Genomic DNA, 25657 nt, shown 5'->3' with positions numbered 1-25657 from the left:
AAATAAATTTCGGGGGGGGGGTGTAGCGGGCCCAGGTTTAATGGTCACAGTTCGCTACTGCCAAGGACAAAGAACAAAGACAGTCCTGCTGAGGAAGGGAGGACATAAAGCAGGGTACCCGCGGGTCCTTAAAAAGTCTTAAAATGTCAAATTTAGTTTTCCATATTCAAGGCCTAAAAATGTCTTAAAATGTCTGGAATTTTATGAGGGGAGGCATTAAATTATTATAAGTGTGTGTTGTTCAGTTGTTCTGGCGCGATGTGAACTTTGCCGAATCTAGCGCTAATGCAGAAAATAACCGCTCCAGGCTCCTAGTGCTAGATTCCTAGCGTTGGAGTATACGGCCTCAACAACGTCAACAATTTTCGTACTCGCTCGAGGTTCTAACCGTTCCGAAGCGGTACAGTTCTGTGACGTGGAGGAACAGCATGACACTGATTGGCCAGGGAGTGTCGTCGCAGGTTGCGACAGGAGTGACTCCTCCGCTATGGACTCCTCAGCCATTTTTAAAACCCAAGGAGCGAAGTCTGTTCCCTGGTCAAACGCCGAGGTATTTGAATTTAATGCTTATTAAAATACAATGAAAAAAAATTCGAGCGTTAAAAAATTCAAAAGATTTTTTTTCAAGTTGCTCGAATTCGATTGGTCAAATTTGGCTCACAAAATACGCGTGCAAAATTTCGCGTGCTAAAATACGAGTTCAAAGATATTCAGAGTAAACATCCGGGACACAAAGGATGAGCAATCGATTCAAGACTCCAATCGAACCAAATCCAACCAATCACGCTCCACTGGTCACGGCGCTGTTTGAAGCCACAGGCGGAGAGAGAAAGTGAGTTATGTCGGCGCACGGGATCGGCTCCTCTTCGGTGAGTGTATTTACTCCTTTGTCTATTGTGGTGTTTTTAAGATTCAGTAAGATACAGTAAACGACGTGTTGCACATCAGAGGTTTGCGCTGGACTGATCTTTTTTTAACTCGCTCTGAACTCGCTATGTAGTCAACGTAGCTGCGTATGTGTGTGTCCGTCAGTCCACACTGTGCTTTATGATATTATATTTATCATAAAATCATTACATTCGTTTATTACTTCCTTACCAGTCGAGTAGTTTACAGCTGTTTTCAACTGTCTCCGTGGGGTAATGGTTAGTGACGAGAGCTTCGGACAAAACGGGCCTGACGAGCGATTTGTTTTTTAAAATTATTATTATATGTATAAAATCTTTCTCTCCGAGTTTACTTTTGGATAAGGAATTTATTTTTTCATTTTCTCTTCTGTTTATTACTCTAAACAGGTAGTTGGACGTGTCACAAGACAGATCAAGCAGTTAATGCCCGGTTCACACTACACGATTTTAGGCTGGTTTTTCAGTCGCCGACTGATCGGCGACAGAAACTGTGGTCGGAGGCAAATCGGCGATCACTCGTGTGAACTGCTGAAAGACGCTCGCCGAGCCGTCGCCGACTCGTCGCAGACGACCGGCAGATATCTAGCATGTTTAATATCTAGCCCAGTCGGCGACTGAGAGTCGGCAGCAGCGTCTAGCTACAGCCAATGGGAACGCGGAGAGAGAACCGCGGCACCGCTGAAGATATCTCTGAAGAATGTAAAAAACTTTCAAGAATGCTTTCAAAACAGTAACCCAGTAAACACACAAACTCCTCACCTTTCTTACAACTTTACTACAACACTGTGTTTAAGTTATTGTGACAGCACTGGAGAAATAGTGCGATTGATTATATCTATGTTCACTGCAACGGAGAGATGAAATAATTCTGGCAACTTGGGACTATGGAGTGTTTAAACGGTAAAAAATAATAATAATAACGAAAATGTGGAGTACATGTACATTGTTTTTTTCTTCTATGTGGTGTTGCTGGTTCTGGCGAGAGTTTCGTTTTCGTGTTCTCGTGTTTTTGGACGGCAGCCAGATGAGTCGGCGATTCCCCAGTTCCCCAGTCGTGTAATTCGTGAGCCCGCGTCGCCGATCAGTCATGTAGTGTGAAAGCCACAACAACTGACAGACTCGCGATTACAGCACAACCAGTGTAGTGCGAACGGCACAAAAACCTGGCGACTGAAAAGTCGTGTAGTGTGAACCGGGCATTAGACGAGGGATTAAAGAATCCCCAATGTGGACAGTGCTCACTCGACGACTTGACAGTGGCCTTGCTTTTTCCAAAAGAGGCAGAAGGGAATTTGACTAACTCATTTTTGAAAACTTCAACTCTTAATAAAATGAAAGTGAGTCAAGCATGAGTTTTAATTAGTTTTATTTTCTGTGGTGTATAATTTTTACCTTTATGTCAAACATCAGAATAACAAAATTGGGCAATCAAACAACTTTTGATTGTATCCATTTACTGCAATGTCTCCTACTCTGTAAATAATTAAAAAAATTAATGAAGCTGCATCTCAGTTTTTTATTGTTTTTTTTATTACTCAAACTAAAACTGATGACAAAATTTGCCATTAATTTTTCATTCATATGGTCTTAACTTTGTAAAGATGTTATTTTATTCCAATTCTCAGACCAGTTGTTTCAAATAGACAGGAAATTCTCACAAAACTGGACAGCAGAAATGTAAAGATCACAGCCAGAGGACTGGGATGCAGCTCCTGGGTTAACTGCATCTCTCAAAGCTGTCATCTGTTCATCTGTCAGTGGGCATTCTGTGTGAGGGACAATGATATTTGAGTGGTCATCAATGGGAAGTCCAGTGTTGTCCCACTCAATATTGGGAATCTCCATTCCCTACAAATAAGTTGTATACACTTATGTGGATAAAATAGCCACTTCCAAACTTTATACATAAACCACACTATTTGTTAAAATCATATTACACTTGCATGTACCTCTGTGCTATCTGCTGCAGGAATTGGGTGATGTGAATGACCCAGCACCCACAGTTGATTAGGGGTCATGTGGCTCTCTGTTCTTATTGGATGATTGTCCCAACCACTACAAAAAGTATCTAGGTCTTCCTGCAGGCGTGGTAGGAACACGTAGTGGCAACAGAAGATGTGTGTGATGTTGGAAATGCTGAGCCCTCTCCTTCAAGGTAATGGAGAACATCATAGTAGATGCTTGTTACAGCTACCCATAGATCTCACCACAACCTTTCAATCCTGGAATATGATCAAACTGAAATACCTTGTATTAAAAAAACAAAACAACTTGCACTCAAGTTCTGAAACTTCCACTTCAAAAAAGGGCATCGCCCCCTCAGGCGAGGTGTCCCGCCCCCTCAATTTAAATAATAAGACCCATTTATTTTACTATTGCTACCGCCCCCTTGCCCGCTTAACAATCGTCACACGCCGCCACCCCCACTGTATATGTCCTGGCGCCGGTCCAGTATATATATAAATGAATAAAAAATATTAATTATAACAAATCACTCGTCAGTCGCGGGTGTCGAACCCAGGCCCGTTTTGTCCGAAGCTCTCGTCACTAACCATTACCCCACGGAGAGTTTAAAACAGTTGTAAACTACTCGACTGGTAAGGAAATAATAAACGAATGTAATGATTTTATGATAAATATAATATCATAAAGCACAGTGTGGACTGACGGACACACACATACGCAGCTATGTTGACTACATAGCGAGTTAAAAAAAAGATCAGTCCAGCGCAAACCTCTGATGTGCAACACGTCGTTTACTGTATCTTACTGAATCATAAACACCACAATAGACAAATAAAGGAGTAAATACACTCACCGAAGAGGAGCCGATCCCGTGCGCCGACATAACTCACTTTCTCTCTCCGCCTGTGGCTTCAAACAGCGCCGTGACCAGTGGAGCGTGATTGGTTGGATTTGGTTCGATTGGAGTCTTGAATCGATTGCTCATCCTTTGTGTCCCGGATGTTTACTCTGAATATCTTTGAACTCGTATTTTAGCACGCGAAATTTTGCACGCGTATTTTGTGAGCCAAATTTGACCAATCGAATTCGAGCAACTTGAAAAAAAATCTTTTGAATTTTTTAACGCTCGAATTTTTTTTCATTGTATTTTAATAAGCATTAAATTCAAAGGCAACAAAATTCAGATGCATAATTTCAGTGCAAAAAAAATTCAGAGCTTCAAATTCAAGGGCAAACAAATTCAGTGCTTCAAATACGAATTCAAAATCCGATGGAACTATTTTTCTTCCATACATATACGGTCACCGGCCAGCCAGTAACGGAAGAGAGAACGTGCTGGACACGGCAATGTCCGTGCTGGAGGCCACGGAAAATGGTGAGTGTATTGTGATTTCAGTTTTACTAGGCTCGTAAAAGATGTAATATGAACGTAATATGAACGCATCTATTGTAAACGCAGGAATTTAGAGCTGTGTTTGTAGTTAATGTTACCACCACAGTCACTACTGTACAATAGCTAGCTCTTAGCCTTGCTAGTTGCTAGTTAGCTGTAGCAATAAACAAAGCATGAGCAGCGATGACGTGCTACACATTTTGTGCAGTTACGTTATATTGTTGTTGCTTTCACGGGAATGCTTGTGTTTAATATTTGTTATTTTTTACGTTCAAGATTCCCCTTCCACTGACGAGGCGAGCGGAGTTGGTGGAAAATGTTTCATATAAAGCTATACATTATTTTTAGGTAATTTGCTTTTTGCACTTTTTTTAACTATATTATTTACATATGTTGTACTTTAAATATCTATATTTCATAATAAAATTTGATTTCATTTGATTGTATGACTGATGGTTTTTATGCAGGATGTGTTCAGCCTGTTTGAGTAATACCAAATTATTATCAATAATTAGAGCAACCACATACATTAATGAAGATACAGATAAATAAGATACAATAATGGTATGTGTTAAGGGGCATCGACCGGTGTTGTGGTCGCATACAAATGATGTCACGACACTACAACCCGTGCGCCAACAGCGACTCCACCCACATTGTGGTGGTCCACCAATGTAATGGAAACACAACGCGACCGTACCGTTCCGTTGCGAATCGATCCGTATCGAACCGTACCGCGCCAAGCAGGCCCTAGTGGAAATGCGCCAATAGTATCAGCAAGGGTTGAGGGAGTGATGAATTTATAATAGTTATAAAGTCATTGTCTGCTGCTTCTGTAAGTGTCTGACCACAGGACTGCTGCTGGCCGGATACTCAAAACAGTGTGAACACTTACATGTAAAAACTCTCTACCATTGTAATATTAATGCCATTTATTTATTTTTATTACTACTACTAAAAATAAATAAACTACTACTGTTGTCTAAATGTACAATTATAAAATGCTTTAATATAAACCTATTAAAGCATCCTGTAGATATAGGTTATTCTAATACATTGAGTGACGAATGGACAAACATCATCTCCTCCACATATTCCATGTAAGAAAAAAAGAAAGAAAAAACAAACTTAGGTCATTATGTTGTTTAATTTTTAATGATGCATTATAGTTATCAGATTAGTTTGAATGTAATGCAATCAAATGTACATATAGGATATATATAACAAATAAAGTGACCTGTAAGTGAGGGCCAAGGTAGGTGTTTCTAATAAACTCAGCAAACAACATACTATTTTGTAGGGGTGACCTGCAATAGTCGCTGATTCGACTATAGTCGACTATACCCCCTAGTCGACTATGAACGTCATAGTCGAATGTACCATTCTAACTGCATGGGGGTGCCCAAGGATGCAGCTAAGCTTTAGTTGTTACATGAAATGTCTTTGTTTTCGTTATATATAGCCTTTTGTCAAATAAAATTATCCTAATTTCTGTTAATATTTAAAAATGATGTTTGCCCATTAACAATAGGCATCTTCCTTACTACACATTCATAAATCACACCCTGCAGTTGCACAATCCAAACGAGCGGAGCTGAACACGCTACAGAATACGCAGCATCTGCCGAGATTATAATGGCTACAAAAAAACTACAAAAGTATTTTGAAAAAGATAACGATGAATCAAACAAAGTAAAGTGCAACTTATGTCATCAACGTCTTTCATTTCGCATGACAACAACCAAGATAGCATACCATTTAAAACGCGTAAGGCGAAAAAAAACAGTTCAGCCGTTTGTCGTTTTGGTCGTCGTCGCGTCTCGTCGCGGTTTGTCTCGAAATAAGTAAATAAATAAAAGCTGAATAAAGTCAACCTACCGTGTTTATTCATTTATCTGAGTGTTTTAGGTTTTTACTTTGAAGAGGAAAAAAGTCCTGAATGAGAACTGGATCCCGTTTAAGGTGCTCTAAATAAAAAAAATAAAAATAAACCTGATTCGACTATTAGTCGACTAAAGGGAAAGGCTGACGAATCAGATTCGACTATGAAAATCCTTAGTTGAATACACCCCTACTATTTTGACTACTATTCGTATTTTAAGCAAAATATTTCAAGGCACAGTTTAAGATGCTGCATGCAGCACTGTAATGCATATTTATTATGTGATTTATGTATAGTTGATGCCTTATTGTAATCGGAACACAACCTTATATTTGAGGAATTATTCATGAATTCATTAATGTGTTGATGTGAGATCATAGTGTAAATCAGAATCTTTATACATGCCATATTGTTAAGGAAATCATGTCGGAGAAAAAACAGATTGTGCATTATTCTAATCTTAACACAGCTTTGTTCTTGAAGAACATTTTCTACAAATTTCACCTAATAAAATACATTTGAGGGCCTTTCTAAACCAGCTGTAGAAGAAGGCATACACAACAGGATTACATGCTGAATTTGAATAAGCAATCCAACTAACAATTTCCACCAGCTGTGGTGGACCATCATAAACAGAAAATGTCAGAACTGTGCTGTAAATAAAACAAGGTGTCCAAAATGCAAGAAACCCCCCCATAACAATGGCCAGAGTTTTGGTGGCTTTTCTCTCTGCCTTACTAACAGTTGGCTGCCTTCTGGATGTGTTTAGATGAGAGACAGCATTGTGGACCAAACGTGACTGTCTTTGTGCAACAAGATATATTTTCATATATATGCTCACCATGATAACAGAAGGGATGTAAAAAGAAAAAAAAGATATTATCAATGATGTCACTGGACCTAGATCTGCTGTACACCCCCCCTCACATAAAACATCACTGAAATGTTCAATTCCCAAAGCACTTAGATTCATAATTATAATTCCTACTGCAGTAGAATAGCTCCAACAAACAATAATCATGAGTAGCGTAGCAGGAGGAGTTATGATGCTGTGGTACAGCAGCGGATGACATACTGCATAATAGCGTTCAATGGAAATAAATGCTAGATTGAAAATAGAGGTAGTACACAGTACAGTATCAAGGGTGCTGTGTATTTTACAGAATATAGTCCCCAAATACCAGCAGGTCTCCACAGATCGTAACATATTGGGAGGCATCACAATCCCTCCTACAAGCAGGTCAGCTACAGCCAGAGAGAGTGTGAAGTAGTTAGTTGGGGTGTGGAGCTGCTTGAAATGAATAATGGCTATAATGACAAAAAGATTTCCAACTAATGTAAGAACTATAACAATGCTAAGAATAATGTATGTCACAGCTCTTAGAGGCAGTGGATAAATAATCTTTTGACAAGAGTTAGGATGATGTTCATAACAAAGAGAAATGTTTCCTCTGCTCCAGTTTTGTTTCATATCCATCACTGTCTGTCCTTTATCTGTAGAGGAATATAACACCAACAATATTTATTATCAGTAATTACTACAACTACTGTAACAACAACTATTCTAGACAGTGATAACATGAAAGACTACTTCTAATGATTGTTTTTAAACCATCACTTGTCCATACAAACCATACATATCCTTTTTAATGAAATATATCAGTCATGTCTTTCATGTCCAGACTTACCACTGCCTGCACACCAGGCCAGTGCCAGCACTCATTATAGAGCTGCTTTCATTTATACACCCACAGGCTTGCAGCAGGAACGCCTTTCTACTACCACCCCATGGTCATCACATCACATGATATTCCACCTGACAATAAGAAACAGTGAATCAATTTACATTTACTACTTACATCTTCTTTCTGCTTTCAGAAAAGTGTCATTCATTCTCTAATGTACCAAATTTATCAAATAAATATGTGGGGCATCTTACGTCATGAACATGCTTCCTAAATGGACATTTAAAGAGACCCACGTGGTCCATGTGTTTACAACAAGAATCAACAAGCCAGATTTCTCGCGAACGGCTGCTTGTAGACAGTATGCATGTAGATGAGAAAAAAAAAAAATTATTTATCCAGTTTGTTTTGAATTCCGTCAATGTTTAATACGTGATTTGACGTCAAAGTAGGGGAGCGCTTCTCCACAAAGGGGTTAAATGTAGCTAGCTATAGGTATTTAGACTGAAACTAAGAACTAACCAAAAACTAAGGCTTTAACACAACTTAGTATCTATCTAAATTGCTAGTTGGGGGACTTAATAAAGCTCTTAAAATGTTGCTAGCTAGTTACTTTACTACTTAACTACTTAAATATCTTTACTACTTAAATCCCATTCAATATAATGAATGCATGTTCAATTTATAAAGGGCCTTTCAGGTCACTTTACAATTTTAACACAGGTAGAAGTCACACACCGGCAAGAAGCAGCAGCCAATTGCAGCATACTCACATACTCTCTACCAGGATCCACAGCCCCCTGGGGGACTGAATGGGGTGCAGGAAGAGGAACAAGGACAGACCCAAGTGACAGAGCACCATCCACCACTGGGCATACAAGCACTCACACATTCATGCACAGACACTCAGAGAACTGTTTTATTGAACACAAGGAAACACACAGTCACACACTCAGGGAGAATTTTGTCAGGGAATGCAAATTTACCTAACCACCATGTTTTTGGACAGTGGGAGGAAACTGGAGTCCCTGGAGGAAGCCCACACAGACACAGGGAGAACATAGAAACTCCATAAGATAGGGTCTTGAACCCAAAACCCAGTGCTGAGAGGCAAATTTGTTAACCACCAAGCCACCATGTTGCCCAAATGAGTAATGACAAACTGTTTAACACAACTGTTGTTTATGGCTAAAAACCTGCAGAGTCCCTGCGTAAAATTATTTGTGCAGAAACACTTCCGTTGTGTTCCGTTGTGTGACTTTCACGGCCACTGTATGAGCAAATACATTAGGCAATATAGTGTATATACTGTATAAATTGTTTGTTTTTCACACTATAAACTGTGTTCCAAATTATTATGCAAAAAGGATTTAGGAGTGATAAGGTAAGGATTTTTTTGTTTGTCAGTTAAACTCATTGTTGGTGATGTCAGAGCTCTTTATATCACTGACAGCAATTGCAGACACCTGTGCTATTTAGTTTGGCAGGTGTGTCTATTTAAAGGCAAGACTACTTAAGAAGGCTGTCCCACATCATTAAGCTGCCTACATTTTCAGCCAAAATGGGAAAGAAAAAGGATGTCTGCTGCTGAGCAGCAACAAATTGTGAAGTGTTTAGGTCAAGGCATGACTACAATGAACATTGCCATTGTGATCATCGCACAATCAAGATCGCTGATTCAGAGCACACACGTGCGTGCTGATAAGGGAAAATTGAGGACTCTTTCCAATTACGTCAGGTTAAAAGAGCAGCTGCAAAAATGTCTCGTCATAACAGCAGACAAGTTTTTGAAGCTGCTGGTGCCTCCAACGTCCCCCGAACAACAAGATGCAGGGTTCTTCAGAGATTTTCAACTGTGGGTAAGCCATCCTGTCGACCTCCTCTATCCACTGCACACAAGAGGAAATGGCTCCAGTGGACTAAACAATACATGAAGACTGACTTCAAAACTGTTTTGTTCACAGATGAGTGCCGTGCAACGCTTGAGGGTCCAGAGGAATGGAGGATGGCTGGTTGATGGACACCCCATGCAAACAAGGCTATGGTGCCATCAAGGAGGAGGTGGAGTAATGTTTTGGGCTGGAATCATGGGGAGAGAGATTGTCAGCCCCTTTAGGATCCCTGGAGGGATAAAGATATAAAGATATAATAAAAATGAAAAGGTTGAAAACTCTGCTGTGTATAATAATTTGGAGCATGCATTGAGTGTTTTCTTTTTTTTTATATTTACTGATATCATTGGCAGATTGTTCAAAAACCTTTCAATTGTACCTTTCAATACAGTTGATGACTGGAAAATTACAATGACTGCAATTCATATAGGTATTTTGGAAAATCTGAGAAAATATTACTTGCATAATAATTTGGAACACAGTGTATAACCATGACCTACTAAATAAAACACAAACAAAGACTAACAATAATACAGACTTAAACACTACACCATAGATAACAAACCCTCTGATGAAACACAGAGACAATCTACGATACAAATGTACACAAGGATAAAGTAAGACATAAACTCGACTACGACCTTACGTTACTAAACCAGATTCTTGAAGGGGTGGCCTGGATAACAGACAAATAAAATTGGCCAAGATTATACAAAACAGACTAACAGATCGACAAAGACTCAGGAAAAACAGTGAGGGATACATAGGGATATAATGTTGAGGGAGGCAGGCACAACGCGGAAAGTGCATTAGGATGTACACACGTTTATTCACACGTTAATTTTGCGCGGATAGCGCACAGTAACTCACACATGTAACACGAAATGTAGACATTGGCTTCTGACAGAGCACGGTACGCTGCGCGAATGGACATTAAATAGACAAACTACATAAGCCCCCAGTGATCACGAGACGAGCCACAGGTGAGACCTTTGAACACACTCCCATACAACCACACCCATGGAAAAACATACACGGGCATAACCACACGTCTTTCCTTGTCTCAGAATTCCTTGGGTAGTAGGGCAGCCATTTGGAAAAAGAAAAGACTCTCATGTCTGGCTCCGCCCTTCTAGTCTGTCTTTGATTTGGTGTTTCCATTGTTATTCTAGCCCCGACCCTTTGTTACAGCTGTTCTGTTAGTTTGTCTTTGTTTTATGTGTATATATAGCAGGTCTCTGGTCTTTTGAGGTTTATTGTCATTGTGATTTGTGTAGTCCATGTCCTGTCTATACTTTAGTCTATGCCTGTGTGACCTGTGTATGATCCCGGAGAATATGCTTGGTTGTTTATTCATGGTGTTAGCCTGTTTATGTATCATGCCCGAGAGTCTGTGTATGCTAGGTTTGTTAATGTGTTGAGTTGTCAGTTATCTTATTGTTACCTGCTTCCTGTTTACTCATGTCTTTGTGTGAACTCTAATTGCAATATTGCAATATTTGGCTTAGTTTTCTGACATTGCCATTTCCAATGCCTTGTTGTTTCATAGTCTGCGTTAAGTGTTTGTTCATAGTACATTATGGCTCGTCGTCCACATTCCATTCAAGTGTCGTTCATCAATGTAACTAAAAAATTAAAACCTACTGAGACTATACGTTCTTCTATGCATGTTTGTCCACCCCTTGATTGCGCAACACCTGTGTAGAATATTGACTGTGAACACAGAAATATTGAATATCTGCTTCTGGGCGGTTACACTGGAAGGTGTGGTGGAGTTGCATCTATTGAATCTCTCCTGTTTCAGCTAAAGTAATCATCTTTATTTAATTCACAAGACTCAACATGGTGTCAGAACGTTTGGACCTACAACTTTAAATTGACTACTGCCATTTCTATTGTTTTTCGAGCAAGTCTATTGTGGCAAAACACTAAACTTTAAACACTAAACTTTTCACGGCATGGCAGACTGCTTCAGATGCCCCGACCCGCTGACATTTGATGGTAACATAGCAGAGAACTGGTGCATTTTTTGCAGGAATATGAGGTTTTCATTGCTGCAGTGCACCCGGACAAGCCAGCGCGAACGTGTGGGGGTACTTCTGTGTCCATTTCTTTGCTAAACACTGCTTGTAGATCTTTATATTTGGAAGGTATGTCAAATGATAGGACACATCTTGTGACAATATGAAAAACATGCGACATGGGTTGTATTGGCATAATCAGGGGAACCGTAAGAACAGTGTAATCAGTAGTTCAGAATGTGTGGCACTGTTTTGCCACTTTATTGGTGCTGTTATCCGTGTTATAAACCCTACTCCTACCGGACGCTGTCTATAGGTCCTCTGCCCCTGAGCTGAGAATTGTTACAGACAAAAAGCCTTCTACTAAATTCAGAACTCCGAATTTATAGCAGCTTTTCCAGCTGTCATTGACCCAGCAGTTCAAACAATTAACAAACAAAAGTTATAAACTATATTATACACATCCTTCACATAGCACTTTGGGCATAACCGAGTGGCCGATACTCAAAAGAAGTATCTCTGTCGTCATCAGAGGCCGGTGCAGTTTCTGGAAAGCAAATGCCGCCCCTGTGGCATTAACCACACCAAACAGGGACGCTGGGGGATTCTGGATAACATGACTCATCGAGGCATTACCGCTTTATAATAAAAAAAATACGACAGCACAAATGTTTATTTAAACAAACCAGCATTAACGAGCAGAAATGTTTTTCGATTTCAGATCACACGAGACGCTTCACGGAGGTCGGCCGTTCTACCACCGTAGTTCGAGGCACCCTCAGTTGCTCTGCCACAGCGCTCAATTTGGCAATAACTGTCACATCAGCACAAGATAAGGCAGAGATGTCTGCCACTTGATCGATTAAACTTTCATACTAATCGAGTGTAAATTCACCATAAGGACCCGTCTGCTACCCTTTGAATTAATCTAATGAGCACTTCTGCGGCCATGTTTTAAAAAACTCGCCTGTACTGCTTAGCGTGCTTTAGTCCCATACTGATTGGCTGCCTGAGGTGGAAAGCTGTGGAACCCAATTGGCTGAATAAAGTGGAGGGCTGTAGAATCTGATTGGAAGGCTGATGGAATCTAATTTCACTATAATTTAAATATAGTGGAAGACCATGGAAATGAAAATGCATTCTGCTAGGAATGCATTTTGAAAATGCATTTTGACACAGTTTGAGCGCTGTTGGTATTGTAATGTTATTGCAAACTGGAGAGGCGCAATTTCTCCATTAACATTTGAATATTGACATCTTTTTAGCATGGTGGTGAGGTTGAAAATTACATTTCAAACGCGTTATCACGAAATGCAAAGCATATTAAGCGAATAGCATTTTAATTACAATTTTGATACAACCTTTGCATGATCACATGAACTTGATAATTTAAATCGGGAAATAAATTTTTTCAATAAAGGCACAAATAAAGCATCAAAATGTATGTGTAAATGAAATATGAATAGACGTCTATCACATTGCAAATGTAAATGAAAATATTGCATTTGAATTTGAATTTTGAGCTCAAAGTTGCTTGTATGAGTGGAACATGTAAATGCAAATGCATATTACATTTTCATTTCAAAAAAATTTTCAATTTTTCAATATTGACACAGAAAAATTTCCATACCGTCCCCCCACTAGCTGTCTGTCGTCCTGTTCCGTGTATCAATGTTATTCCCTGTCTATGCCGCCTTCATTTGTAACCTTACCTCTTATTTGAGTTCATGCTGGTTCTGTGTATTTAACCCTGTAGTGTTGCATCTTCAGTGTCAGCCTATGCGTTGCGGTATGTGTTTCATTGCCTTTGGTTTCTCTGTTCATGCAACACCGTCTGCTCGGGTCTTAAATTTATGCTTTCTGTTTATAGTAACTGTGTATAGTATATTCCTAGTCATCTATTTGCTAGTCTGGCTTATATGTGTGTTAGCCCCAGTGTTGTGTATGTTTCCTAGGAGCTGCCTTTCTTGTTCTGTGTCTGGCTGTGTGTGTATTTTAATAAACCTGTTCACATTCCTGCACTTGCGTCTCACCTGCCTAGTGCAAAATGTTACATCAGTGTAAGACCCACAACTATGCAACTACTCATGTTCACTGCTGAGTTGAGAATGGTCCACAACCCAAAAATTGTATTGTGGTTAGAAACTGAAATGCTGATAAAACATCCTTTTAAGACTTCAATGAATAATTCATTACACATTATTGCAAGCTTTATTAATAGTGTCCTCTAATAGTGTGTAAAATGAGAAGCACTTCTTGGTCATTATTATCCCTTTCCAGGAGCATATTCCTATGAATATTCCTATATGGCTGTCTGTGAAAGTTGATGTATTTCATCATTGGAGTTCCTGTTTGTTAATTGTAATTTGTTAATCTTTGGGTCATTGTGAAAGACAAAATATGTGGTAAATGTATTTTGATATTGTTAATGTTAGGTACTGTCAGGAATGCCACCTGATCTTTCTTATCAACCTCACCTGCCCCTCATCACCACGCCCCCTTCAGCCTTACTTAAGCACTTCACCAGCACATCTCAGTTGCGAAGTATTGCCGACTCATGCCGCGTACCAAGCCTTTCTATATCCTGTCTGCTCTCCTGTGTCCTGACCCTCGCTTACATCCCCGACCTTGTCTCCTGCCTAATCCCTCTGTACCTCCTGACTTCTGCTCCCCTGGTATGACCCTGGACCGTCCTGACCACGCCAAGAACACGCTGTTACTACTGATCCTAGTACTCGTGATTCACCTGCCTGTGTTTGTCGTCTCATTTAAATAAAAGCGGTGTTCTTCCGCATTTGGATCCCTCTCTGCCTGTTCAATACGTTACAGAAATACTTCGCCTTCAAATGGATCCAGCAGAAGTAACCATCGCGACTCTCACTGAAACAGTCCGCCAACTCACGGATATCATACGGAGTCAGGGAATTAACATCGCTGCCCTTCAGGAGGCTGTCCGCCTCGTCACGACCTCTGCTCCCACCTCCGTGAGTGTTCCTGCAGCAGAACCGGAACGCTACGATGGATCTCCTGATCGCTGTCGAAATTTCCTCATGCAATGCTCCATATACTTCACGTATCATCCAGCCCGGTTCCAGGCCGAGTTACACAGAGTCCACTTTATCCTGTCGTTCCTCACGGGAGTAGCAGGCGCCTGGGGTACAGCGTTGTGGGAAAGCCAGGACCCTGCCCTCCAGTCGGAGAGTCAGTTCACCGCAGTGTTCCGGGCTGTTTTCGATCATCCCGCGGACGGACGTGATGTGGGAGATAGGCTCTACGAAATCAAACAAGAACAACGCAGTGCTGCCGATTATGCTAGGGAGTTTCGTACGCTAGCTGCAGGAAGCGGTTGGAGTGAATCTGCCTTGAAAACGGTTTTCCGCCGTGGTCTGCGAGACGACATCCAGGTTGAACTCGCCTGTCGTAGTGAAGCCCTCACTTTATCAGAGTTTATCCAAGCGTCGATTCACGTTGACAGGTTGTTGTTGACTTACCACTCCAGTAGGACTGACGCTCCTGTCGCTGCGTCTGATGCACCCCCTTCCAATGTATGTGCTCCGAGTCTTCGGAGGTCAGACGAGTTCGTGCAGCTGGGCAGATCCCCACTAACATGCCAATTGTTACTGAAGTATAGTCAAGTTAGCTTACCCGTACAAATATCTTGGGGCGGCATAGATACTAACCTGTCTGCGTTAGTTGATTCGGGTGCAGCGGGCGATTTCATAGACCAGGACCTCGCCTACCACCTACACCTTCCCACCGTACCTATAGATCCCCCCGTTAGAGTGAATTCACTGAATGGACAGCCTATAGGAGAGGGCGTGATTACGCTACGTACCTGCCCCATAGAGTTGCGGGTAGGTCTGTTCCATAGTGAGATGAGAGAGTTTTTCCTCATATCCACGCCCCGAGATCCCGTCATACTCGGGTTTCCGTGGCTGTCAATGCACGACCCTGTAATCTCCTGGAAGAAGCGAGAACTCGTACGTTGGAATGAAAATTGTCTTAGTAAGTGCATGCACCTACCACTCAGGTCCTCCTCGGTGGAAAGCCCCGACACTCCTCTCTCTGACGTCATCCCCGAGCAGTATCGCGCATTCACTGACGTCTTCGACAAGGACAGTGCCTGTCGTCTGCCTCCTCATCGTCCCTGTGATTGCGCAATCAACCTCCTGCCTGGAGCCCCCTTACCTCGTAAGACGAAACTTTACCCTCTGTCACACCCTGAAGATCAGGCGATGGAGTCCTACATCACCGAGGCTCTGCAGAAAGGGTTTATTCGACCATCCACCTCCCCGGTTGCTGCTGGTTTCTTTTTCATTGAGAAGAAGGATGGGGGATTACGACCTTGTATTGACTATCATGCCCTAAACGCAGTAACGTCGAAGAATGCTTACCCTCTCCCCTTTATCACAGCCTCCCAAGAGCGTCTGATGGGGGCGAATATATTCACCAAGCTGGACTTACGCAGCGCTTACAACTTGATCCGTATTCGAGAGGGTGACGAGTGGAAGACAGCCTTTGTTACCGCCAAAGGGCATTATGAGTATCTCGTCATGCCGTATGGACTAACTAACAGCCCCGCGGTGTTCCAAGCGTTTATGGATGACATCTTCCGTGACCTGATCGATGACTTCGTATTCGTTTATATAGACGATATCCTGATTTATTCCCCGTCTGCTTCAAAGCATAGCCGACACGTCTCGGCAGTCTTACAACGCCTTCGGGAGCATAATCTTTACGTGAAGGCGGAGAAATGTGAATTTCATCGCTCCTCGGTGACGTTTCTGGGATGTACGCTGTCCCCTGGCCAGATCTCCATGGATGCGCAGAAAGTAGAAGCTGTCTTAAACTGGCCGACCCCTCGTTCCACGAAAGAGCTGCAGCGATTCTTGGGGTTCGCTAACTTCTGTCGCCGTTTCATCTGAGGGTTCGGTGAGTTGGCTACCCCTCTCACTAATCTCTTGAAAGGAGGGAAGAATCGGAAATTCACCTGGGCTGCTGAAGAGGAACAGGCGTTCTCACTCCTCAAGAAGGCGTTCACGTCAGCCCCCATTCTGCACCTTCCTGACCCCCAACTCCAGTTCATCATGGAAGTCGACGCCTCAGAGGTCGGAGTGGGCGCTGTTCTCTCTCAGAGGCAGGGAAGCCCGCCGAAACTATACCCCTGCGCCTACTTCTCCAAAAAGCTGACCCCCGCGGAAATGAACTACGACGTGGGAGACCGGGAACTCCTGGCTATTAAACTCGCGCTCGAACAGTGGCATCATTGGTTAGAGGGAGCGGAACACCCCTTCATTGTGTATACTGATCACAAGAACCTTGATTACCTGAAATCAGCCAGACGTCTAAACCCGCGACAAGCAAGGTGGGCACTGTTTTTCTCCCGGTTTCGTTTCACTGTCTCTTACAGACCCGGGTCAAAGAACATCAAAGCCGATGCCCTGTCACGGATCCACGAAAAGGACGAAGCAACTCATGAACCTGGACGTATTCTGCCGGAGTCCTGTTTCCTCGCAGCTATTCGCTGGGAAATACAAGAGGACTTAGACGAGGCTTTACGCACAGAACCCAGCCCGGTGGACTGTCCGGAGGGGAAACAATACGTGCCCGTATCCCTTCGGGGACGCATCCTACAGCTCGCACACGATACGGCGGGCACTGGCCACCCAGGTATTACACGCACACGACACCTGATCTCTCAACGTTACTGGTGGCCATCCTGGGAGAATGACATCCGCGATTATGTGCTGGCGTGTTCCGTTTGTGCCCAGACCCGTACTCCCCGTGCACTTCCAGCAGGAGAACTCCTTCCCTTACCTGTTCCTCACCGGCCATGGACGCACCTCGCGGTCGACTTTGTGACAGATTTGCCCACATCCGGAGGTAATACTGTTGTGAAGGTAATCGTAGATCGATTCTCTAAAATGTGCCGTCTCATTCCTTGCCCCAAATTACCCACTGCCATGGATACAGCTCTTAACCTCTTCCATTACGTATTCCGTATTTATGGTTTACCCGAGGATATTGTCTCAGATAGAGGGACACAGTTTACGTCTTGAGTCTGGAAGCAGTTCTGCAAACTCCTTGGCATTACTGTTAGTCTGACTTCAGGCCACCACCCCCAGTCTAACGGAGAGGTTGAACGTTACAATCAGGAGTTAGGGAGGTTTCTCCGACAATACTGCGTTTCCCAACACGACTGGCACAAATACCTCCCATGGGCAGAGTATGCTCGGAATTCTATTGTACACTCCGCGACCAAACTCACGCCCTTTCAATGTGTATATGGTTACCAACCTGCGTTTTTCCCGTGGGACAAAACACCAGCTGATGTCCCAGCCCTAGACGAGTGGTTTAAACACAGTGCCCGTACCTGGGAGCTGGCGCATGTACACTTGTGGCGCGCTCTACACACATGCCGGCTCAATGCAAACCGTCGTCGTCTCCCCGCGTTGATTTATCACCCGGGACAGATAGTATGGCTGTCGACACGGAACCTTAACTTGAAGCAACGATGTAAAAAACTCAGTCCATGGTACATCGGTCCGTTTAAAGTGCTCAGCAGAGTGAACGCAGTTACCTACAAGCTTCTTTTGCCGTCACATTACCGTATTAACCCTGTCTTCCACGTCTCTCTCCTGAAACCGGTTCACTACAGCCCATTCACCGTGCCCCCTGTGTATGATAAACCTCCGGACCCTCTGGAGATCAACGGTCGTCCAGCATACATCGTCCGAGAGCTTTTGGAGTCCCGACGCCGGCGAGGTGGTGTACAATATCTGGTGGATTGGGAGGGATATGGCCCCGAGGAACGGGCCTGGATTCCAGCGAGGGACGTCCTCTGCCCCACGATGGTCGCGGATTTCCACGCTACACATCCTAACTTTCCTGCCCCCTGGCGCCGCGGTCGCCCCCCGGCACGTCGTAGAGCATCAGGTGCCGCTCCTTTGAGGGGGGGTACTGTCAGGAATGCCACCTGATCTTTCTTATCAACCTCACCTGCCCCTCATCACCACGCCCCCTTCAGCCTTACTTAAGCACTTCACCAGCACATCTCAGTTGCGAAGTATTGCTGACTCATGCCGCGTACCAAGCCTTTCTATATCCTGTCTGCTCTCCTGTGTCCTGACCCTCGCTTACGTCCCCGACCTTGTCTCCTGCCTAATCCCTCTGTACCTCCTGACTTCTGCTCCCCCGGTATGACCCTGGACCATCCTGACCACGCCAAGAACACGCTGTTACTACTGATCCTAGTACTCATGATTCACCTGCCTGTGTTTGTACCATCGTCTCATTTAAATAAAAGCGGTGGTCTTCCGCATTTGGATCCCTCTCTGCCTGTTCAATACGTTACAGGTAGAGTGTCATGTGACCAGCACAGAGGGGTGATTTAGTAGAAAGGCCTTCCTGCTGCAGGACTGTGGGTGTATAAATGAAAGTAGCTGCCTCAGTGCTGACACTGCCTTGACATGCAAACAGAGGTAACGTTGGACAAAGTAGCTAATGCCTTGCTGACATACTAAAAATAGAGAAAAATGAATTAATTATTTATTCCAGTATATGTCAGACATTTTCTTTGTGTATTATTCACACATACCAAATTTTATGTTTTCACACATTGTTTAAAAAGATTTTTAAGAAGAAAGGTCTGTTTTAAATAATTTGGATCATTGCTGAAGACAATAATTCTTGACTATCAAATCATCTTTCCAGATTAAGGACTAAACCACGATGGACTCAAGCCTACAACAATACATGAGCACAGGAAACATTTCCCTTTGGTATGACCTTCATCCTAATTCATGTCAGAAGCTTGTATATTCTTTGGCTGTAAAAGTTGTGATATATTTTGTGCTTGGAACGGTTATTATTCTTACAACATTTGGAAGCCTTCTGGTCATCATTGCCATTATTCATTTCAAGCAGCTCCACACCCCAACTAACTACTTAACTCTCTCTCTGGCTGTAGCTGATCTGCTTGTAGGAGGGATTGTGATGGCTCCTTGTATGATACGCACTGTAGAGATGTGCTGGTATTTGGGAACTGTATTCTGTAAAATACACAGCAGCCTTGATGTTGTATTGTGCACTGCCTCTGTGTTAAATCTAACTTTTATTTCTATTGAGCGATATTATGCAGTATGTTACCCCATGTTGTACCATAGTAAAATGACTCCTCTTACTTCACTATTCATGATTGTAATTTGCTGGAGTTATTCTGCAGCTGTGGGAATTGCATTCATAGAGTTAAACATTTTGGGCATTGAATACTATGGTGATGTAAAATGTGAGGGGGGTTGTGCAGTAATTGTGGGGCCAATTACTGCTTTAATCATTTCTGTATTTTCTTGCTACATTCCTTCCATTGTCATGGTGAGCATATATTTGAAAATTTATCTTGTTGCACAAAAACAGCTACATTCAGTCCAAAATAGTCTCTCTCAGCGAAACACATCCAGAGGGCTGCACTCTACTAGTAAGGCAGAGAGAAAAGCCACTAAAACACTGGCCATCGTTATGGGTGTGTATACATCATTTTGGACACCATTTTCGATCTACAATCTAATGATGACATATTTGGGTAATATTGGTTCACAACAACTGTATGATGTGTTTAGTTGGATTGCATATTCAAATACAGCCTGTAATCCTATTATTTATGCTTTCTTCTATGGCTGGTTTAGAAAGGCCCTTAAAGCTATTTTATTATGCAAAACATTTGAAAAAAAAATCATCTAGAATGAATCTGTGTTCATAGCAGAATAATGTAAAAAACCCAACTTTTTATTAAAATTTACTGTTTATAAATGTAAAAGTAAGCACATTTTATGTGAATGAAGTTGTAGTAAATCTGTTGCCATGCCATCTGCCATTCTGTATCATGTCTGTAACTGGCCAGTTTACTGAACATAGGACCCAGTAATGTTTTGATGGTGCTCCAGTCTCAGCACAGCAATGATACTGGCCTTGTAGTAATCATCAGGCACTGCACTGCAGTGGTTATTTTATTCACTATTTTAACTATTATAATTTAATTCACTACATTATTGTACACATACAGGCTGTTTTATAATAACATTGAGCATTATTAATTATTTGATGGTTTAAAGTATTATGCTTTAAACCTGAAACCACAGTGGAAGTTTAATTGATGTTTAAAATTAATACTGTGTCATACTGTGGGAATGAGAGAACAAGCTAAAGTCAATCACTACACAAACATACACGCAAAGGTTGGCAATTGGCCCTTTAAAAATATGTAAAGAGAGGACGTTGCAATGATGTTTTCATATTTTGAAAATGGCAGTGATTTGTTCCAATGTTCCACTAGGTTTTTCCCATTTCTTTAACAGCTTAGTCAATTAATAAAAGCTAATACATCAAAATGTATCATATGTACGTATATCGTACGTATATATATATATATATATATATATATATATATATATATATATATATATATATATATATATATAGTGAAATGATTATTTCACTATTTACTTACACAATTATGATGAAAATAAGCAGGCATTCAGATTTAATAAACTCCTTAAAAATAACTCAATAACTGCACAAAACACTCGTCACAATTTGAATAAAATTGAGTCTGAGGTCACTATGTGAATGAAGTTTGTTGTCAATAGTTTTAGTTATTATTTAGCCAAATAAATGATCAATGTATTTGGAAACTTGTATTTGCAAAACCATGTTTTGTAGCAAGAGTTATTGTGCAGTCATTCCCCTAATATCTGTGATGCCCATCCTTTTTTCCTATTGTGTTCGTTAGACTGTCAGCATCTTTCAAAAACATTTTATCACAAGTGGCTGTTCAGAAAACAAAGGCCAGCACATGAATGACAAAACACTGAGTTAATATACATCAGAGTAAACACACCTGAAACCAATGACTAGGGTGCCCAGGATTACAAAACACAAGGAGGGACTACAAATACCAGAACCACATGGCTACATAAACCACTTGCACACTAGATTCGGTTCCCTGAAAATTATTAAAAGATGTATTACCAGTTGTAACCAAACCTCTTCTAACAGTAGTTAGCTCATCCATAACAATAGGTCACATGCCCAAATCCTGTAAATTAGCGGTTATTAAACCTCTGTTCAACGTTGGGAGAGAAAAAAGTTCACCTGGGGAGTAACACTGCAGTCGAAGCCTACCAGTATCATCACTCCGACACGGAATGAAAACCTGGCGTTCATCATAAGACATTTACATTGACAATATCAACACCCAGAACTTTCATTCTAGTTACCTTATACTTAGCCTGATTGTGTGATTTATTTGTGACTTGTGTATTCAGCTGTATAATTTGTTTTTGTTTAATTTGTGTTTTAACGGGCCACCCAATGGAGGATGGGTTCCCTTTTGAGTCTTGGTCCTCCCAAGATTTCTTCCTATTCCCCACCATCCAGGGAGTTTTTCCTTGCCACTGTCGCCTTTAGCTTGCTCATTAGGGATTTGGACCCATAGTATTGTAAATCCTGTAAAGCGCTTTGTGACAACATGTGTTGTCAGGGTTGCAAATTTAGGCTAAGTTGTGGTCTACCCCAGGAACAGATGTAAAATTTAGCTATGTATACAAGATCAAGGACAAATATGGTTATATAAGTATATAAAGTAAATTTTGACTCTACTCAATATTAGTCTTACAATATGAGGAACAGTGTTGCATTCACTGAGTGAGACACACAACTTGGACAAACATATTTGGGAAAAAAAACCTTGAAAATTGTTAGAGCACTTACCATTTTTCTTGCTATGTGGGCAGGAAATGTCCTTGTGATGCAAATTCCTTTGTGCCAGTACACAAATATTTTTAACCCTTTCTCTGACAGATAAAATTCTTTATGGTAACTTAATAGTGTAAAAATTGTGACATGCAATACAATGTAGACCAAAGAAGTTGTTTTCATAAGTAAAGGAGATGCATTTCAACAATATACAAGAGGAAGTAATTTATTTAGAGCTTATTTTAATTGTTAAATTTGGCAAAGGAGTTGGTCACCCAATGTGTGGGACAAGAGAAAACGGCCATTTTTTTAGGTGGTTCAAAGGTATTCGGTCTTTTGAATAATATCTAAGGCGCTTATTTTTCCACCAAATTTTACAGTTTGTCTTATAACAAGTACATTGTTAAAAAAATAGTCATTTAGATATTTTGGATATGTACATTTGAAATTTAAGTGGTGGAATAGGAAATGTACCAAAATCCTGGAATGACCCACTATTGTTTATATCGAAGATCATAGTAAAAGCTGTAGCCCAGCAATTATGCTTATATCTGCATAGGAATCACATTATTGAAAAGTTACAATCTGGATTTAGGCCCCACCACAGTAGTGAAACAGCCCTAGTTAAAGTAAATGATCTCCTCCTTGCCTCAGATCAAGGCTATGTATCTGTATCTGGTAGGGAACTGGTCTGGTAAGGAACTGGACTTGTGACCGGAGGGTCGTGGGTTCAATTCCCAGACCTAAGGCCATGATTGAAGTGCCCTTGAGCAAGGCACCTAACCCCAACTGCTCCCCGGGCGCCGGGCTAGGGCTGCCCACTGCTCTGGGCACGTGTGATCCATAGCCCCCTAGTAATCACTAGCGTGTGTGTTTGTGTTCTGACTGCACAGATGGGTTAAAAGCGGCGGACAAATTTCGATTGGGGTGTAAAAATCACAATTGACAAAATATGGCACATTTATTTAGAATTAATTTTAGAATTAGTGCTTCTGGATTTTAGTGCAGCTTTCGACACAATAGATCACAGGATCCTGCTAGAATGGTTAGAAAGCTGGGTTGGAATCTCAGGCACAGCCCTTACATGGTTTTATTATTACTTAACTAATCGCTATCAGTTTGTAGAGCTCAATAATATTCCGTCCAAATGTACAAAAGTGAAATATGGGGTGCCGCAAGGCAAATTAGTCACGCCCTTCTCCTCAAATATATCTACTTTGCATTGTGTGTGTGTGAAGACAGCGAGTGTCTGCCCAGATTGGTGAACGCTACAGGGAGGAGCTACCTGTAGTACAAGTCGTGGGCAGACAGAATGAATATGCAGACGAGCGTTGGCTTGGCTCTTGGTCGGCTCTCGCCCCCCGATGACATCAGCTTGGCGGCGCCACGCCTCCTGTTCCTGCGACCCGGAGGGGGTCTACCACACCTCCTGTTCCTGCGACCCGGAGGGGGTCTACCAAGCCTCCTGTTCCTGCGACCCGGAAGGGGTCATCCACGCCGGCTCCAGTTCCCGCAACCCAGAAGGGGTCATCCACGCCGGCTCCAGTTCCCACGACCCGGAAGGGGTCCACCACGCCGGCTCCAGTTCCTGCGACCCGAAAGGGGTCCACCACGCCGGCTCCAGTTCCTGCGACCCGGAAGGGGTCCACCACGCCGGCTCCAGTTCCCGCGACCCGAAAGGGGTCCACCACGCCGGCTCCAGTTCCTGCGACCCGAAAGGGGTCCACCACGCCAGCGCCTGCTCCCGCGACCCGAAAGGGGTCCACCACGCCTGCTCCCACTGCTCGTCTGCCGGCCACGCTTGTTCCCGCTGCCTGTCAGCGGACCCTGCCTGTTTCCCCAGAGACTGTGCTGCCCTCTGCTGGGCATGGACTCCATGTGTTTGCTCCCCCTTTGGTAGTTCTGTCTCTGTGCCCATGTTCCCCTTGCTCCCATGTCCTATCCCTGGTTTTGTGTTGGTTCTTGTCCCTGTAGTTGTGTCTGTTCAAGTCTGTGTTCCTGTGTCTGTGTCCGGTGGTGTTGTCTCTGTTCCTGTCCCTGTGTCTGTTCCCCAGATTGTGACCCGCTTCGTTCCTGTGTCTGTGTCCATCGTCCAGGGTATTGTTGCCTCTGTGTTTACCTCTGCCCTGTCCCCTGGCCCCACTGCCGTATCTGTTGCCGGTCCAGTCCTGTCTTGCCCCACTCCTGTGCCTCGCCCTAGTCCTGTCCGGTCTCCCCTTGTCCCTGGTCCTGTTTATGCTGCCATGCCCCAGCCCGACGCCTGGCCAGTCTCCCTGTCTCCTGTCCCTGCCATGCCCTAGGTCCCACGTCCTGTTTTGCCCGGTTCTGTTCCTCTGGTCTGCCCTGTTTGCTGTCCCTGTTGCTCGCCGTGCCCCGTGGTTCCCTGTCTTGTCGTAGTGCCTTGTCCCTTGTCCTGTCTGCCTTTTGAGGGGGGGTTCTGTCACGTAGGGCTACGCCCCCTCTCCTAGCTGTCACTCCGGTTTCCCTGTTCCCTCGTGTTTTGTGTTGTTTCTTGCCCGTTGATCCCGCCCTGCTTGTCTGTTGCCCTGGTTTCCCATTGTCTGCCACGACCGTGTTGTCATTGTTATCACCTGTTCCTAGTTTAGTTCCATGTATATTAGTCCCTGTGTCTCCCATGTCTGTATCAGTTGGCTTGTTCAGTGTTCCCAGGCTTCCTGGTCTGTAAGTTCTTCTCATTTTGCTGCTCTGTGTTCTGTACCTGGTTGTTCTAGTTTGTATGCGTTTTCTCCGTGTTTTGTTTTGAGTATTCGTTTGTTGTCTTTCTACCCTGTTTATTTCCTTGCGTTGTCATGCCTGTTTATATTTCCTGTATGGACTGCCCTCATGATATGACCCGTGCCTGTTACAACAGCCACGAATATGGAATGCCATTGAATAAATCTCGCTCTCCTCGGCGTTTGTGTCCGCCTCCCCACTCTGCATTGCGCAGATCGTTACACATGTGTTTCACTGATATTCTTAATGCTAATCTGTTAATGTTCGGTTATTTTCGAAATGTGCTCATGTCCATCCATTTCAATGTAATAATAATAATAATACATTTTATTTAATGGCGCCTTTCTTGGCACTCAAGGTCACCTTACATAAATTAATTTAACAAATTAAAATACACAATAAAAATTAGTACAAAAAAGAAAC

At 42.6% G+C, this 25657-nt stretch overlaps 1 protein-coding gene and 1 pseudogene across 1 annotated transcript; one reads left to right on the top strand and one right to left on the bottom strand.

The window, feature by feature from the left end:
• Positions 1-6608: 6608 nt before the first annotated feature.
• LOC143523631 (trace amine-associated receptor 1-like) lies at positions 6609-7871 on the bottom strand. The gene is made up of 3 exons (XM_077018190.1): positions 7837-7871; positions 7076-7503; positions 6609-7042 (listed from the first exon to the last, which is right to left on the bottom strand). Exons 1-3 carry the CDS (start codon positions 7869-7871, stop codon positions 6609-6611), a joined length of 897 nt encoding a protein of 298 aa, XP_076874305.1.
• An 11606-nt stretch (positions 7872-19477) lies between these two features.
• Positions 19478-20504, top strand: LOC143523630 (trace amine-associated receptor 1-like; annotated as a pseudogene).
• Positions 20505-25657: the final 5153 nt, after the last annotated feature.

Source organism: Brachyhypopomus gauderio, chromosome 9, assembly GCF_052324685.1.
Source record: "Brachyhypopomus gauderio isolate BG-103 chromosome 9, BGAUD_0.2, whole genome shotgun sequence".
NCBI classification, from domain to species: Eukaryota; Metazoa; Chordata; class Actinopteri; order Gymnotiformes; family Hypopomidae; genus Brachyhypopomus; species Brachyhypopomus gauderio.
The sequence above is the reverse complement of the archived record's forward strand: the minus strand, read 5'-3'. Positions and strand labels throughout refer to the sequence as shown.